At 39.6% G+C, this 17,396-nt stretch overlaps 2 protein-coding genes across 2 annotated transcripts in view; one reads left to right on the top strand and one right to left on the bottom strand.

The window, feature by feature from the left end:
- Positions 1-393: 393 nt before the first annotated feature.
- Positions 394-2,878, bottom strand: LOC132121726 (dual specificity protein phosphatase 13-like). The gene is made up of 3 exons (XM_059531453.1): positions 2,660-2,878; positions 1,631-1,848; positions 394-625 (listed from the first exon to the last, which is right to left on the bottom strand). The coding sequence occupies exons 1-3, from the start codon at positions 2,782-2,784 to the stop codon at positions 414-416; spliced, it is 555 nt and encodes a 184-aa protein (XP_059387436.1). The 5' UTR covers positions 2,785-2,878; the 3' UTR covers positions 394-413.
- A 605-nt stretch (positions 2,879-3,483) lies between these two features.
- The window catches only part of LOC132121728 (sphingomyelin synthase-related protein 1-like), a 16,064-nt gene continuing 2,151 nt past the window's right edge, over positions 3,484-17,396 (top strand). The window contains exons 1-4 of the mRNA XM_059531454.1: positions 3,484-3,639; positions 6,297-6,610; positions 14,279-14,546; positions 16,615-16,710. Coding sequence (XP_059387437.1) covers positions 6,310-6,610; positions 14,279-14,546; positions 16,615-16,710 — 665 coding nt within the window. The 5' untranslated portion in view covers positions 3,484-3,639; positions 6,297-6,309. The remainder of the gene's footprint in view (positions 3,640-6,296; positions 6,611-14,278; positions 14,547-16,614; positions 16,711-17,396) is intronic.

A 17,396-nucleotide genomic window follows, 5' to 3' on the forward strand; every position in this document is an offset into this window, starting at 1 on the left:
TAATGCTGGATGTGTTTCATCTTTTGTCTTCTCCAGATGTTCACTGATGGACTGGAGAGCTGTGGATTATTGTGATGTTTTTATCAGACTCTCATTCTGACGGCACCCATTCACTGCAGAGCATCCATTGATGAGACACTGATGCAATGCTACATTTCTCCAAACCTGATGAAGAAACAAACTCATCGTAATCTCAGATGAACTGAGAGTGAGGACATATTCAGCAAATTTTAATTAAGACAAGAAAATCAAGTTTACTGTTGCATAAGCTCCGCCTACAATCAAATCTCATTGGTCCAAATTCCAGCTCCACATTACTGTAGGCATTCCTTCATGTTGTCGCTTTCAGTGTGGAGAGACACATCCCTCGTGGCCTGTCAGGACGCGGTGTCGTGATCGTTCATCATGTTTGCTCAGAGCAGCACACATCGTCTGTGTTTCCTCTTCCTCTGCAGGTCCAGGTCCAGGAGCAGAGCCAGGAAGTTCCTGTTGGGATAGATGGCTCGTTTCTGGATGGTGAGCCGTATGGCCGCGTGCAGAGGCATGTTGTGATAGAGCATCAGGTACGCCAGCACCAGCGACGAGGAGCGGCTCATTCCCATGATGCAGTGCACCAGAACTTTTCCTATAAGGAGGAAAGCAGAGATCTGGTTTCAAACAGACTTTATGATTTTAATAGAAGACAGAAGCCTCTCGTTCTGGACTGTTCCTCGCTGGTAAAAATAACACCCACAATTCATTGCAATGATTCATTTGATGGCTTTGAGCTCACTGCTATTAATACAGCAGACACTGCAGAGAAGTCCAACAACACGACCTTCAGCGAGTAAAACACTTCAGCCAAAGGCGGCTGTGTTTAATTGATCGAAAATACAGTAAAAATGTGAAATATTATTATTATTCAAAATAGCTGTGAATATCTATTAAACTCTAATTTATTTCTGTGATGCTCCGCTGTATTATCAGCATCATTCCTCCAGTCTTCAGTGTCACATGATCTTCAGAAATCATGAAAATATGATGATTTACTGCTCGAGAAACATTTCTGATTATCATCAGTGTTGAACACAGTTGTGCCGCACGATATTTCTGTGGAAACTGTGATGCATTTTATTTTTCAGGATTCACAGATGACCAGAAAGCTCAAAAGAACAGCGTTTATTTGAAATAGAAATCTTTTGTAACATTATAAACATCTTTACTGTCACTTTTGATCAATTTAATGCATCCTTGTTGTATAAAAGTATAAATGACTTTAAAGAAAAAACATTCTGAGGGCAGTGTGTAAAGTGCAAATTTATCTTGAACTAACATGTCTTGATATCTTCACTAGAAAACAACACAAAACTAAATCATATTTTTTTTTATATAATTATTTGATATTGTATGATTGCAGAATGCTTAAATTGCTATTTGGCTATTGCTTAACACAGAGTATGACCTACACCATGTCACCTGAAAATAAAAGTCTTTACAGAGCAAGAGCAATCACATTTTTGTGGAAGATTAAAGACTTTGTATTTTTAATATCGTGCACTGGTTAATCATACACAGTAGGTCCAGGAGCATGCTCAGAAAGGGCTCAAGACTCTACTAGTGAATTCTTCAGTGATTTGAAGCGATCTCTTACCGTCAGGAGTGTGAAGGGCTTTATGAATGAATTCTGCTGCTGGTTTGAAGTAAACGTCCAGATCGAAGTATGTGGAGTCTTCAGCGGGGATCCCACAGTACACTAAACTAGTGCCGTAGTAGTTCTGGTCCCCGATGCTTCCACTCTTGCTGTGAGCGGCGTTCAGAATGTGAGTGATGCCCAGTTTCTGCAGGGCGCTTCGGTTCTGTGCTATTCCTCTGATGGGACAATTATAAATGCATCATCAGAAGACGATTAGAAACGAGAGGAGATTAAAACTGCAACCTGTATGGTCAAAAATCAGAGTCAAAATTGACCAGGTTTACTTTTTTTAAAGACGAGTTCACCTAAATTTCACCTTCATTCTAGTCAGTGTTATTTTAGTATCACTGAAATAATATCAATAAGTTTTTATAATTTTTTTTTGCATTTTAACTAAATTTTAAATTTTTGTTATTTTTTATTTTATATTATGAATTTATATATATATATATATTAATTTAAAAAGTCTTTGATTCGGTTTAAAGTTATTTCAGAAAAACAGAAAAATGAGAAATACTTGGCAATATAATAAAATAATAATTTGATTTATTTCATTTAGTCATTATTATTTAAAAAAAATGAATCAAATAAATAAAAAATAAAACGTTCTTAAAGAAATCATATTTAAAAATTATTTAAATGTTGTAATATTTTATTTTATTTCATTTTATGTTTATTTCAAATCATGTTTTATTTATGGCTTTAGTTTTAGTTTTAACTACAATAACCCTGATTCTAGTTTAAAGCATCCAGTTTTCACCGTCCAATCAGTTGCTTATGTGTTAAATCTTCTGCCTCATCTAGTCTTATTGAATATCATATTTCACTTGGTAATGCATCAGTTTATTGAAGTAAAATGTTTTGTGAACATCTAGTTTAAAGTTGTCTGATGATCTCAGTGTTTAGATCACTGCTTTAATAAGCCAAAACAGTAGAAATATGACTTCTAGCTGTCAAAGCCATCAGTCCAGCAGCTTGTATACTCACACGTTCCCGATGTACAGGTTTGGCCAGACCTCATCGATTTGGTGCAAGTTTAATTTACACGAGTCCAGAACTTTCTCCAGGTCCTTGACTGACAGATACTCTTTGCTGTTAAGTGTACGGGCCATCGCTTTTTTCCTGAATTACCCTCCAAAAGATGAAGAGAGTGTGTTTATAATGATCCGGAGCTCTTGACTCGTGATCCCACACAACAGCTGTTACCCACCTCAGTGCTTTAGTGAGCAGATAGTCTTACTGACGGAGACATGATGTCCACACACACTCACTCACACACGAACACACCGTACACAGGCAGATCTGATCTGGAGACCTTTTCTGTCTTATAATGGTATGTCAAGCTCCAAAAAGGCATTTAAAAAAAAATGTATTTTCACTTTTGCATTCTGATTCAGAAACTGTTGCACTGGAAATCAAGCAGCTCTGCCGATTGCAAGATCTTAAACAATAAAATTATTGTTGTTACAATATGCAAATGAATAACATAAAGATTTACAGAAATTAAGATTCTCTTGTTATTTTCCACAGATAAAATTACAGCACACAGTGTGGAATGACCCGAGCGTGAGTAATTGACAGAATTGTATATTTTTTGGAAGAATTATTCTTGAGTGAAATGTAGAAATATTAGAAATATCATTCTAAAAATGTTGGTAATGGCAGTAAAAGGGATTTTTTTATATATAATGAAAAAATAAAAACACCTGTAGGCAAATGTAACAAAACACACCAACATATAACACGCCATGAAGCTCAGCAGCGGCGGTGTAGTTCCACTGTTGGCCACCGGATGTCGCTGCACGCACGGCAGCGGAAGTGACCTCACGTGCAGTGTTTACACACTCTTTCACAGCTGATAGAGAGACTGTGCTCTTGTAGCTGTGTCAGGACGCGATGATTAACCACAGATGCCCCAAGAGAGGGACATTCAGGAGATCCTTCGAGCCAAGAATCTGATGTTTAACGTGAGTGAAGCGCAGCATGAAAACACACTCTCATGCATCTGAAAAATCACACTAATATCAGTGATGAATTCAAATTCAGCTTCATTCTTTGTTTTATTCTCTTTTTTATTGCTGTTGATGAGTGGGAAAGAGAGATGTTAATCATTTGGTGTCCGTTCATTTGCATATTTATACCGGCACACTGCATATTTACCCCATTTATTAATTTTTAACATTTTGTGTCATGATTATACAGACCCTAATTTAATAATCTTGGTCAGCTTCGGTTATATATATAAAAAAGAAGAAGCACAGAACTGTTTTCAAATATTTTTTTCCGCGGAAAAATCTAGTTAATTTAACCTGGCTTAACAACATTTAGTATAAAATGCTTTCTAGGTAAGCTCACTAGGTTTTGTTTGTTGAAAGGGTGTAACGTTAATCGTTCCTGTTCGGCAAGTACAGGGTCCTTTTCCTTATCAACAGTCTTCTCTGTATCTATTGATTAAAGTCCTCAGTGTAAAGAGCTGAGAGATATGCTTTATTAACAGGCTCATATTACTGTTACTGCAGAGTTGTGTGTAACACGTTACGCCGTAACTGTTGTGAGAAATATATGCGTTTGTAACAAGTGTCTTATTGGTTATTACATATGTGTAGCCTATAAGTGTTCAGTAAAATATATCTAAGAAGAACCGATGTGCAAGTCTCGCGTGGTTTCTGACAAATGTAACGTTACACGCGTTACACCGTAACTCCTTACTGTATTCTTATGACTTTTCTTGGTAATGTAATGCATTGCATTTTAATTTAAATAATTTGATTAAAGTTACTAATCAAAATAAAATTACGTTACAAATGCAGTGTTAAGAAAAAAATATTAAATAAAATTCATTTTAAAATCATGTCAGTATGCCCTTGAGTCGTACAACATTTAGAACCATAACCCTAACGATAAAAAACATTTAAAGTTGTTTTCGTTGTTATCAGGAAAAGTTGCTGTTTCATTTTTATGTAATTTTTAAGTCAATTTTAAATTACAGAAATAACGGAGTTATTTCGCTTTGCCCGCGAGAGGGCGTGGTTAACGGTGGGCGTGGTCACAACTGTGAAAGTGACATACATCCAAGTATGTTGACCCATACTCAGAATTCGTGCTCTCATTTTAAGCCACCCAACCCAAGTCAAAGTCTCTAACCACTAGGCCACGACTTCCCCAAACTGATTATTTTAATTATTTTGATGCGCAAAACTACATATTTTAAAATTCGACTTTGTTTGAGTGAATTATTAGCTTGACTTATTAGTCTTAACTGCAAGGATGCTTTATAATTAGACTTTATCATTTATTATCAGCCTGTTTTCACCATGAAAAAGAACAACTAAATTCAAACTTTTATTCAGAATTGCGAGATATAAACTCAGAATTATGGCTTTTTTTGCTCACAATTTTGAGTTTACATTTGAAATTTTTGTTTCCCCCTCAGAATATCATAAAAAAGTAAAAATGTACAACTCTGACTTATTTTCTTGCTATTGCAAGTTTATATCTCGCAATTCAGACTTTTGTTCCCAGAAAATCATGTTTATATCTCGCAATCGCAATCCTGACTCTTTTAGTTGCAGTTAACTTTTTTTATGCACTATTTTCCTGGAGCCATTCATGAACAAAAATTATATGAACTACTTTTATGTTACATTTCTAAATTCCTTTCCGATATTCGGTCAAATAAATGTTTTTGTCTAATGGGACTGAAAAAAAATAATGCTTATTATCAGCCACTTGACCGGTTCTAGAATGTGGAACAAAACAACATCAGTGACCGCTGCTTTAGTGACTACATTTCAGTGAAGGTCATTTTCTGACGTTTAAATATGATGATTACTATCTACATAATTATTTTTAAAAATATGCAAAGTCTGATACAGACATGCACATGTTCAGACGTGATTTCACTTGCATCTCATGTCATCTTATCACTGTATTGCATGAGTTAAATGCTTTATTTTAGCTTCCTTTTGGGGAGAAATTGACTATAAAGTAACAGTGCTGTAATAAGACTGACGCATGATGATGCAAAGCTCTTAATGCTGACTGTTTTCTGAGAGCTAATGAACCAAGATTGAGAGCAGAACAAGATGTATAGACCTACAGTCTCCTGGGCTAGTGGTCCTTGATTTTTCGACTCTTGTGGTCCACAATAATATTTGAAGGCTGACACTCGTAGTTTCTGACTCAGTCTCAGGATTCCAGAAGTTTTAGAGCTGAATGTTTTTCTGGATTCTTTTTAAGCAACTTTTCCAGTCATCCCTGATTTACTGGGAAAATGAGTACAAATATATTTACTCACAATCTTCTTTTTTTTTAGTTAGTGAGATTCAACTCAACTTTTTAAGAACAGCAAATAAATAAACAGCAGCTTTTTTTTTTAAAGCTTTCAAAGCTAATATAGAAGTAATATACAATTTTTTACTAGCAATTGGCACTTGTGGGTGCATTCAGTGATTTGATTTTTAGTTTTTTCGCGTCTGACAGATACTGCTTACTCAGACTGATCCTTAATGAATCAATTGGTTCCCGGCCAAATAATCAAACACAGATGCACAGATGTGATTCAGTGCTTCAGATCTGTAGTAGTGCACAATCTTGAGACTTTGTTTCGGTTTTCTGTCTTCAGTTCCTGTGAGAGGATGCGTGAGCGAGAGATGGCCGGGAACGTCCGGCTCTGGACCCCGAAGCACGTGGGCCGCTGGCTGCGTGACGAGGGCTTCTGTGATTACGTGGATCTGCTGTGTAACAAACACCGTCTGGACGGATCCAGCCTGCTGACGCTGAGCGAGTACGACCTGCGCTCTCCTCCGCTGGAGCTCAAGGTCCTGGGAGACATCAAACGGCTGATGGTTTCTCTCCGGAAGCTGCAGAAGCAGAACGCAGATGTGTTAGAGGAGCTCGGTCTGTCCTACGACGGACACTCGCCTCAGAACAGCACAGGTTTGTGGAATCGCTGGTTTTAGCAGCATTTACATTAGAGAGCGGGACTTGTTCTTAACCCTCAGGCCCTCTTTGGTCATTCATGACCGAAAAATTGTATATGTTAATGATATTTAAAAAATCTTTGCTTCTTTTGGAATGAGATGACACTTAGTGACTTTTGTCATTTTAGCATTATGAACACATAAAAAAATCAAGGACGTGATTCGGATATGTTAAGGGGTCACACTTGACTTCTTCGTGGTCAAAAATGACCGACATAGGAAATGAATGGTAAAAATACGAGAAAAAAAAGTTTTATTAAATGAATTACATTTACATACATAAAATATCAGTTAATTACGAAATGTTTGTATAAAGTGTTTTGAATCATCACGATCCATTCCTTACTTGATTTTTTAATGATCAAATAGTGAGTGACAAAAATGCTTTCTATGTGTTCCCTTTCTAACAAAATTTTTATGTTTGACTGTGATCATAATGTGAAACCTGATACTTATCTAACCATAAATGTCTTAAATATGACAAAAAGTAGTCTTTTAGAATGTCTAGATATATATCTAAATGCAAAACCTAAAAAAAAGAAGAAATTATGTCTAAAAACAAAAGGATATCTATATAAGGTGCTAATATAGGAGTTTACGCAACATTACACAAGTTTTTCTGTTTTAATGCCTCCAGATGACCCAGTTCTCACTTTAAAAAAATTATTTTAAATGCCTTCACTCTATTGTAATGTGAAATATTGCATTTATTAAAAAATAGTAAATAAATAAATGCAAAATATATATTAATTCTAATGGAGAAAATAGCTCCTTAAAATTTTATAAATATTGCGTAGTATCATAAAATTGCCTTAAAATCATAAATAACAATTTAAAAATATGATTTATATGAAAATAATTTTATTTTTGAAAATATATTACATTGATTTTCCTGAAAAAAAAGGGCCAGAGGGTTAACACTAGGGATGTAACGAAGCACCCAGAGCCTGTTTAAAATGTATACAAATATGTGACGATTCAAGTCTGGTTATATGTTAAGCGAATCACGATACAGTGGGGTTTAAGTGAAAGTGTCTCTGAGGGCAACTGATGGTATTTTCTGTTCATTTTGCCACTGTATTATTCTGATTAAAGTAGTGTTTATAAGCACAGGTGCTGCTCCATAAGCGCCACCTGCTGGCAGAGAGTGAATATGCGCCTCAATGAACCCGTCTGCTGTTTTTGTTTCGTGCAGGTATGATTTATGTAGTATGGGTTCACAAAACTAAAGACAGATATTCTGTTTTTACTTCAAATTTCTAAATTATACTACTACTTTAAATCAAAAACTGTTCTTGTTACATGTTTGAAGCATCTTTGTTTGGATCGTGGTTCAAATGCAGTGGTTAAATTAAATGGAAAGAACACAGGCAAAGCCTTAGCTTATTTATAAAAGAGATTTATTTTATTTGTCTTATTTAGTTAGTTGATTTGTTGATTTTGTTGTTTGACGTATTTCAATTTCACAAAGAAATGCACAGCATTTTGCCTGGGAAATGATAAAACGTGTAATTTGTAATTTGTGTGTAATTTGTCTTAAATCTTTTGTAAAAAAAAATGTGAGAAAATAATATCGTGGAATCAATATCATGAGTCATGTCGCATTGTGAGTTGAGTGAATCGTCGCATCCCTAAGATAAACTTACTCTGATAGGATGGAAGAAATAAATATTAGCAATTTTAGCAATCAGTGCAAAATTATGTCAAAAGACACAAAAAAAACTATAAAGGTATTATGAAAAGCAGTCCATGTTATATATGCACTATAGAAGTCTTCTGAAAGCATATAAGAACTGCTTATTATGGTATTTAAAGCACAATGGTTAATAATAATAATAATTCATTACATTTATATAGCACTTTTCTAGGCACTCAAAGCGCTTTACATAGACAGGGGGTGTCTCCTCATCCACCACTAGTGTGCAGCATCCACCTGGATGATGCGACGGCAGCCATAGTGCGCCAGAAGGCCCACCACACACCAGCTTACTGGTGGAGAGGAGACAGAGTGATGAAGCCAATCAGCAGATATGGGGATTGTTAGGAGGCCATGATGGTCAGAGGCCAATGAGCGAATTTAGCCAGGATGCCGAGGTTACACCTCTACTCTTTTCGAAAGACATCCTGGGATTTTTACTGACCACAGAGAGTCAGGACCTCGGTTTAACGTCTCATCCGAAGGACGGTGCTTGTTGACAGTATAGTGTCCCCATCACTACACTGGGGCGCTAGGACCCACACAGACCACAGGGTGAGCGCCCCCTACTGGCCTCACTAGCACCTCTTCCAGCAGCAACCTAGTTTTCTCAGGAGGTCTCCCATCCAGGTACTGACCAGGCTCAGCCCTGCTTAGCTTCAGTGGGAAACCGGTCTTGGGCTCCAGGGTGATATGATGTGGTTAAGTTTATTGGTGCTAAATAAATAAATGTAATGAATTGCAATAGTGCTTCATTCAGCTTTACTTTACTTAGTGTGTGTGTTTGGTGTGATTCAGGTGTAGTGTGTGTGTTTGGTGTAGTGTGTGTGTTTGGTTTGGTTCAGCTGTAGTGTGTGTGTTTGGTGTGGTTCAGCTGTAGTGTGTGTGTTTGGTGTAGTTCAGCTGTAGTGTGTGTGTTTGGTGTAGTGTGTGTGTTTGGTTTGGTTCAGCTGTGGTGTGTGTGTTTGGTGTGGTTCAGCTGTAGTGTGTGTGTTTGGTGTGGTTCAGCTGTAGTGTGTGTGTTTGGTGTGGTTCAGCTGTAGCGTGTGTGTGTTTGGTGTGGTTCAGCTGTAGCGTGTGTGTGTTTGGTGTGGTTCAGCTGTAGCGTGTGTGTGTTTGGTGTGGTTCAGCTGTAGTGTGTGTGTTTGGTGTGGTTCAGCTGTAGTGTGTGTGTTTAGTGTGGTTCAGCTGTAGTGTGTGTGTTTGGTGTGGTTCAGCTGTAGTGTGTGTGTTTGGTGTGGTTCAGCTGTAGTGTGTGTGTGTTTGGTGTGGTTCAGCTGTAGTGTGTGTGTTTGGTGTGGTTCAGCTGTAGCGTGTGTGTGTTTGGTGTGGTTCAGCTGTAGTGTGTGTGTTTGGTGTGGTTCAGCTGTAGTGTGTGTGTTTGGTGTGGTTCAGCTGTAGTGTGTGTGTTTGGTGTGGTTCAGCTGTAGTGTGTGTGTTTGGTGTGGTTCAGCTGTAGTGTGTGTGTTTGGTGTGGTTCAGCTGTAGCGTGTGTGTGTTTGGTGTGGTTCAGCTGTAGCGTGTGTGTGTTTGGTGTGGTTCAGCTGTAGCGTGTGTGTGTTTGGTGTGGTTCAGCTGTAGCGTGTGTGTGTTTGGTGTGGTTCAGCTGTAGTGTGTGTGTTTGGTGTGGTTCAGCTGTAGTGTGTGTGTTTGGTGTGGTTCAGCTGTAGTGTGTGTGTTTGGTGTGGTTCAGCTGTAGTGTGTGTGTTTGGTGTGGTTCAGCTGTAGTGTGTGTGTTTGGTGTGGTTCAGCTGTAGTGTGTGTGTTTGGTGTGGTTCAGCTGTAGTGTGTGTGTTTGGTGTGGTTCAGCTGTAGTGTGTGTGTTTGGTGTGGTTCAGCTGTAGTGTGTGTGTTTGGTGTGGTTCAGCTGTAGTGTGTGTGTTTGGTGTGGTTCAGCTGTAGTGTGTGTGTTTGGTGTGGTTCAGCTGTAGTGTGTGTGTTTGGTGTGGTTCAGCTGTAGTGTGTGTGTTTGGTGTGGTTCAGCTGTAGTGTGTGTGTTTGGTGTGGTTCAGCTGTAGTGTGTGTGTTTGGTGTGGTTCAGCTGTAGTGTGTGTGTTTGGTGTGGTTCAGCTGTAGCGTGTGTGTGTTTGGTGTGGTTCAGCTGTAGCGTGTGTGTGTTTGGTGTGGTTCAGCTGTAGTGTGTGTGTTTGGTGTGGTTCAGCTGTAGTGTGTGTGTTTGGTGTGGTTCAGCTGTAGTGTGTGTGTTTGGTGTGGTTCAGCTGTAGTGTGTGTGTTTGGTGTGGTTCAGCTGTAGTGTGTGTGTTTGGTGTGGTTCAGCTGTAGTGTGTGTGTTTGGTGTGGTTCAGCTGTAGTGTGTGTGTTTGGTGTGGTTCAGCTGTAGTGTGTGTGTTTGGTGTGGTTCAGCTGTAGTGTGTGTGTTTGGTGTGGTTCAGCTGTAGTGTGTGTGTTTGGTGTGGTTCAGCTGTAGTGTGTGTGTTTGGTGTGGTTCAGCTGTAGTGTGTGTGTTTGGTGTGGTTCAGCTGTAGTGTGTGTGTTTGGTGTGGTTCAGCTGTAGTGTGTGTGTTTGGTGTGGTTCAGCTGTAGTGTGTGTGTTTGGTGTGGTTCAGCTGTAGTGTGTGTGTTTGGTGTGGTTCAGCTGTAGTGTGTGTGTTTGGTGTGGTTCAGCTGTAGCGTGTGTGTGTTTGGTGTGGTTCAGCTGTAGCGTGTGTGTGTTTGGTGTGGTTCAGCTGTAGCGTGTGTGTTTGGTGTGGTTCAGCTGTAGCGTGTGTGTTTGGTGTGGTTCAGCTGTAGTGTGTGTGTTTGGTGTGGTTCAGCTGTAGTGTGTGTGTTTGGTGTGGTTCAGCTGTAGTGTGTGTGTGTTTGGTGTGGTTCAGCTGTAGTGTGTGTGTGTTTGGTGTGGTTCAGCTGTAGTGTGTGTGTTTGGTGTGGTTCAGCGGTAGTGTGTGTGTTTGGTGTGGTTCAGCTGTAGTGTGTGTGTTTGGTGTGGTTCAGCTGTAGTGTGTGTGTTTGGTGTGGTTCAGCTGTAGTGTGTGTGTTTGGTGTGGTTCAGCTGTAGTGTGTGTGTTTGGTGTGGTTCAGCTGGAGGTTGTGTGTTTGGTTTGGTTCAGCTGTAGTGTGTGTGTTTGGTGTGGTTCAGCTGTAGTGTGTGTGTTTGGTGTGGTTCAGCTGTAGTGTGTGTGTTTGGTGTGGTTCAGCTGTAGTGTGTGTGTTTGGTGTGATTCAGCTGTAGCGTGTGTGTGTTTGGTGTGGTTCAGCTGTAGCGTGTGTGTGTTTGGTGTGGTTCAGCTGTAGTGTGTGTGTTTGGTGTGGTTCAGCTGTAGTGTGTGTGTTTGGTGTGGTTCAGCTGTAGTGTGTGTGTTTGGTGTGGTTCAGCTGTATTGTGTGTGTGTTTGGTGTGGTTCAGCTGTATTGTGTGTGTGTTTGGTGTGGTTCAGCTGTAGTGTGTGTGTGTTTGGTGTGGTTCAGCTGTAGTGTGTGTGTTTGGTGTGGTTCAGCTGTAGTGTGTGTGTTTGGTGTGGTTCAGCTGTAGTGTGTGTGTTTGGTGTGGTTCAGCTGTAGTGTGTGTGTGTTTGGTGTGGTTCAGCGGTAGTGTGTGTGTTTGGTGTGGTTCAGCTGTAGTGTGTGTGTTTGGTGTGGTTCAGCTGTAGTGTGTGTGTTTGGTGTGGTTCAGCTGTAGTGTGTGTGTTTGGTGTGGTTCAGCTGTAGTGTGTGTGTGTTTGGTGTGGTTCAGCTGTAGTGTGTGTGTTTGGTGTGGTTCAGCTGTAGTGTGTGTGTTTGGTGTAGTGTGTGTGTTTGGTTTGGTTCAGCTGTAGTGTGTGTGTTTGGTGTGGTTCAGCTGTAGTGTGTGTGTTTGGTGTGGTTCAGCTGTAGTGTGTGTGTTTGGTGTGGTTCAGCTGTAGCGTGTGTGTGTTTGGTGTGGTTCAGCTGTAGCGTGTGTGTGTTTGGTGTGGTTCAGCTGTAGCGTGTGTGTGTTTGGTGTGGTTCAGCTGTAGTGTGTGTGTGTTTGGTGTGGTTCAGCTGTAGTGTGTGTGTTTGGTGTGGTTCAGCTGTAGTGTGTGTGTTTGGTGTGGTTCAGCTGTAGTGTGTGTGTTTGGTGTGGTTCAGCTGTAGTGTGTGTGTTTGGTGTGGTTCAGCTGTAGTGTGTGTGTTTGGTGTGGTTCAGCTGTAGTGTGTGTGTTTGGTGTGGTTCAGCTGCATTGTGTGTGTGTTTGGTGTGGTTCAGCTGTAGTGTGTGTGTTTGGTGTGGTTCAGCTGTATTGTGTGTGTGTTTGGTGTGGTTCAGCTGTATTGTGTGTGTGTTTGGTGTGGTTCAGCTGTAGTGTGTGTGTGTTTGGTGTGGTTCAGCTGTAGTGTGTGTGTTTGGTGTGGTTCAGCTGTAGTGTGTGTGTTTGGTGTGGTTCAGCTGTAGTGTGTGTGTTTGGTGTGGTTCAGCTGTAGTGTGTGTGTTTGGTGTGGTTCAGCTGTAGTGTGTGTGTGTTTGGTGTGGTTCAGCTGTAGTGTGTGTGTTTGGTGTGGTTCAGCTGTAGTGTGTGTGTGTTTGGTGTGGTTCAGCTGTAGTGTGTGTGTTTGGTGTGGTTCAGCTGTAGTGTGTGTGTGTGTTTGGTGTGGTTCAGCTGTAGTGTGTGTGTTTGGTGTGATTCAGCTGTAGTGTGTGTGTTTGGTGTGGTTCAGCTGTAGTGTGTGTGTTTGGTGTGGTTCAGCTGTAGTGTGTGTGTTTGGTGTGGTTCAGCTGTAGTGTGTGTGTGTTTGGTGTGGTTCAGCTGTAGTGTGTGTGTTTGGTGTGGTTCAGCTGTAGTGTGTGTGTTTGGTGTGGTTCAGCTGTAGTGTGTGTGTTTGGTGTGGTTCAGCTGTAGTGTGTGTGTTTGGTGTGGTTCAGCTGTAGTGTGTGTGTTTGGTGTGGTTCAGCTGTAGTGTGTGTGTGTTTGGTTTGGTTCAGCTGCAGTGTGTGTGTTTGGTGTGGTTCAGCTGTAGTGTGTGTGTTTGGTGTGGTTCAGCTGTAGTGTGTGTGTGTTTGGTTTGGTTCAGCTGCAGTGTGTGTGTTTGGTGTGATTCAGCTGTAGTGTGTGTGTTTGGTGTGATTCAGCTGTAGTGTGTGTGTTTGGTGTGATTCAGCTGTAGTGTGTGTGTTTGGTGTGATTCAGCTGTAGTGTGTGTGTTTGGTGTGGTTCAGCTGTAGTGTGTGTGTTTGGTGTGGTTCAGCTGTAGTGTGTGTGTTTGGTGTGATTCAGCTGTAGTGTGTGTGTGTGTTTGGTGTGGTTCAGCTGTAGTGTGTGTGTTTGGTGTGATTCAGCTGTAGTGTGTGTGTTTGGTGTGGTTCAGCTGTAGTGTGTGTGTTTGGTGTGGTTCAGCTGTAGTGTGTGTGTGTTTGGTGTGGTTCAGCTGTAGTGTGTGTGTGTTTGGTGTGGTTCAGCTGTAGTGTGTGTGTGTTTGGTGTGGTTCAGCTGTAGTGTGTGTGTTTGGTGTGGTTCAGCTGTAGTGTGTGTGTGTTTGGTGTGGTTCAGCTGTAGTGTGTGTGTTTGGTGTGGTTCAGCTGTAGTGTGTGTGTTTGGTGTGGTTCAGCTGTAGTGTGTGTGTTTGGTGTGGTTCAGCTGTAGCGTGTGTGTTTGGTGTGGTTCAGCTGTAGCGTGTGTGTTTGGTGTGGTTCAGCTGTAGCGTGTGTGTTTGGTGTGGTTCAGCTGTAGTGTGTGTGTGTTTGGTGTGGTTCAGCTGTAGTGTGTGTGTTTGGTGTGGTTCAGCTGGAGGTTGTGTGTTTGGTTTGGTTCAGCTGTAGTGTGTGTGTTTGGTGTGGTTCAGCTGTAGTGTGTGTGTTTGGTGTGGTTCAGCTGTAGTGTGTGTGTTTGGTGTGGTTCAGCTGTAGTGTGTGTGTTTGGTGTGGTTCAGCTGTAGTATGTGTGTTTGGTGTGGTTCAGCTGTAGTGTGTGTGTTTGGTTTGGTTCAGCTGGAGTGTGTGTGTTTGGTTTGGTTCAGCTGGAGTGGACTGGATGTGTAACGGTGAATCTGCGCGGGATTGCTATGCCGTGTTGGACACGTTGAGCGATGACCAGTATCATCAATACAACAACGGCAAATACAAGCAGCAGCCACGGAGACTGGACCCTGAGTACTGGAAGACCATCATCAGCTCCGTCTACGTGGTCTTCGTCTTCGGCTTCACGTCCTTCATTATGGTGATCGTCCACGAGCGAGTGCCAGACATGAGGATGTACCCGCCGCTGCCGGACATCTTCCTGGACAGGTAATCCGATCCAAACAATACAGTCAAAACTTGAAAATTGTTAAATATTATTTCAGTTTGATTTAGCGGTATTCAATGTGAATATCTATTAAACTGTAATTTATTTCTGTGATGCTCCGCTGTATTTTCAGCATCATTACTCCAGTCTTCAGTGTCACATGATCTTCAGAAATCATGAAAATATGAAGATGTACTGCTCAAGAAACATTTCCGATTATTATCAGTGTTGAACACAGTCGTGCTGCACAATATTTTTGTGGAATCTGTGATGCATTTTAATTTTCAGGATTCACAGATGAATAGAACGTTTAAAAGAACAGCATTTATTTGAAATATAAATAATTTGATATATTATAAATGTCTTTACTGTAGGGGTGTGAAGTATATATCGATTAACATCAGAATTGCTGTTTTAACTTTTTATTATGCATTTAGAGTGCGTTCTTTCACTGCGTGATTCAGTCTGTGAAAATGCATTTAAAAAGATCACAAAAGTCAAGATACGGGTCAGAAAATGTATAGATTTATATGATTTCATGTAGTTAAAATCACACGAAAAGTACAGTTTTGTTTTTCTTTTAATCCAAAGATCAGCATGATTACAAATGTGATCGTGATTTTATACAACAGTTCAATAAACATGAAATTAATATTCAGAGACTTACTTTTTTTGCTCTATTACAGCTACAAAAATAATTCCAAACTTTTCTGTGTCTCTGAGCAATTTGACAGTGTTTTGTTCCTGAATTAATCAAATATTTAAATGATTCGGTTCAATTGAAATTAATCACTTATTAACAGTGACTTGCTGCCACCACTACTGGTTTTAATTGCACATTTAAAGTATCTTTCCATTTTTTTTATAAATTATCTCAAATATCAGTATTCACTGTTTTATGTTTAAAATATCAAAACATTATTTATGCATGTGTAACTGCATGTTAAATCATTCCATGTCCATCTGAGGTGCTTTAAACAGTGAGTAAATACATCGAAATGCCAGATGTATGCCAGATGAAAATGTGAAATGCAAGATCACATTTTCAAAAAGTTGCATAAAGTCAGCTAGCAGTTAGCGATTTAAGCTATCATTTTCAATTTCTTTGTGAAAAATGTGGATCAGATGGTTGTGAACTGCACATATGAACCACTTTACAGGCATTTTTCTAATGCAGTATTGTAGAGCTTTTGTGTTTCTCACACGACAAGCACTGTTTGTCTAACATGCATGAGATTCAAGGCCGTGTTTCCAAAAAGAGTCATAACACGATTTACACCAGTTCTGTACGATCAGCTCACGAAGCTTCTGGGAAACGCAGCCCAGATCAGATCAGTCACTGATAGTTGCACATTACTGTTAGGATTCTGCTTCGGAAGCTGCTTTAATGTGGTTTAAACATGGGTGGTTTTTCTAATTCAGGGTTTCCCAAACTGGGGGCGGTAAGTGGATGAAAAGCTTATAATTAATGCAAACATCCACATTTAAAATTATAATTATTAAAAAAAAATAAGATAAAAAATACTACTAAAAATAAATGTCATTAGAGAACTGCAATGCACCTTTAGATGATAAAATTTTAAATATCTTTTAAGATTTTTAACTTTTAATATATCTTAAATTATATAAAAATTTCAGGTGTGTCTACAAGTGAATATTTTAGGTTTGGCTGACAAAAATGTTTGGGAATGCTTGCTCTAATTACATTAAAATCACATTTTGAAGCCATTTTCAATAGAAATATAAAGACGCCTGGTTTGAGTCGTGCCCTAACACCCCGAACTAAAAGACTAAAACTCATTCGATGCATGATTAATGTTTTTAGGTTTCTGGCATTATAACTAAAACTAAACCGCTCTGGTGGTGAGCTGTACCCATTAGACATCTGAATGCTTTGAGGTTTGCTGTTGATGATAACTTTCTCCATCACACACCACAGGAAGTCGTTAAAGTTCACCGCCGAAGATGAGCATGAAAACACAAAATAACATCATCAGTCACCATCTGTTTGGAGGAGGTTCATGTTTGCTCTTTTTTTTTACCTTTCGCCCGCTTCTCTTCTCCCTCCAGTGTACCCAGAATCCCTTGGGCTTTTGCGATGGCTGAGGCTTGTGGCGTGATCCTCTGTTCTGTTTGGCTGCTAGTTCTGCTGCTTCATAAACACAGGTAACAAACACACACATATGCACATATGTGTAATATAGTTTATGCATATATAATTATAAAGATTTTGCATGTAATCGTTTTGCGTAAAATACTAAAATCCTGCATTAGAGACATCAAGACAATGAACAAACACTTTAATACAGCTTTAAAGTTTTTATTCATCGGTACATTACAGTGTGTCCTGTATAATAATTTTTCTGGGCAAAATATAATGGCTATCATGCATTTTTTTTACTATGATTAATAAGTACTGTTTCATTTTTACATAAATACATCTGACACGCTGAATGATTATTTCACCCATATTTTATTTGAAACATTAAAGTGGACGATTCACTTGCATTTATATGCTTTCTGTGTATATCATAAAGTCACTTTTGTCAATTTAATTGGATGCGAAAGCCACCATCATTTCGTCTTTGACTCATACACAGTTTTCAGGAATATCATTTTTCTTCTTCTGCATCAATATCACTTAGTGTGTGTTTTTTCTTGTCCAAATGAAGCATTTCCAACAGTAGCGCAGTTGAAAGTTATTTCAGAGGTGAAGTAAGTTATTACACTTCAATGAAAGATTATGAAGACAAACGTTTTTCTCCTGTATAAATATAATATATATATATATAGATGTCAGCAGCATCTCTTCAGCTGAAGCTCAAGTCATGAAACAGGCTTCAGTCCCGGAG

Source organism: Carassius carassius, chromosome 39 (genome assembly GCF_963082965.1).
Source record: "Carassius carassius chromosome 39, fCarCar2.1, whole genome shotgun sequence".
NCBI classification, from domain to species: domain Eukaryota; kingdom Metazoa; phylum Chordata; class Actinopteri; order Cypriniformes; family Cyprinidae; genus Carassius; species Carassius carassius.

Bases quoted from the DNA above. Each gene is read 5' to 3' on its own strand.
- LOC132121726 (XM_059531453.1), bottom strand. From the start codon at position 2,784: ATGGCCCGTACACTTAACAGCAAAGAGTATCTGTCAGTCAAGGACCTG. The intron at 1,849-2,659 runs GTGAGTATACAA...TTGTCCCATCAG, and splicing joins AACCTGTACATCGGGAACGT to AGGAATAGCACAGAACCGAA. The intron at 626-1,630 runs GTAAGAGATCGC...TCCTCCTTATAG, and splicing joins AGCCCTTCACACTCCTGACG to GAAAAGTTCTGGTGCACTGC.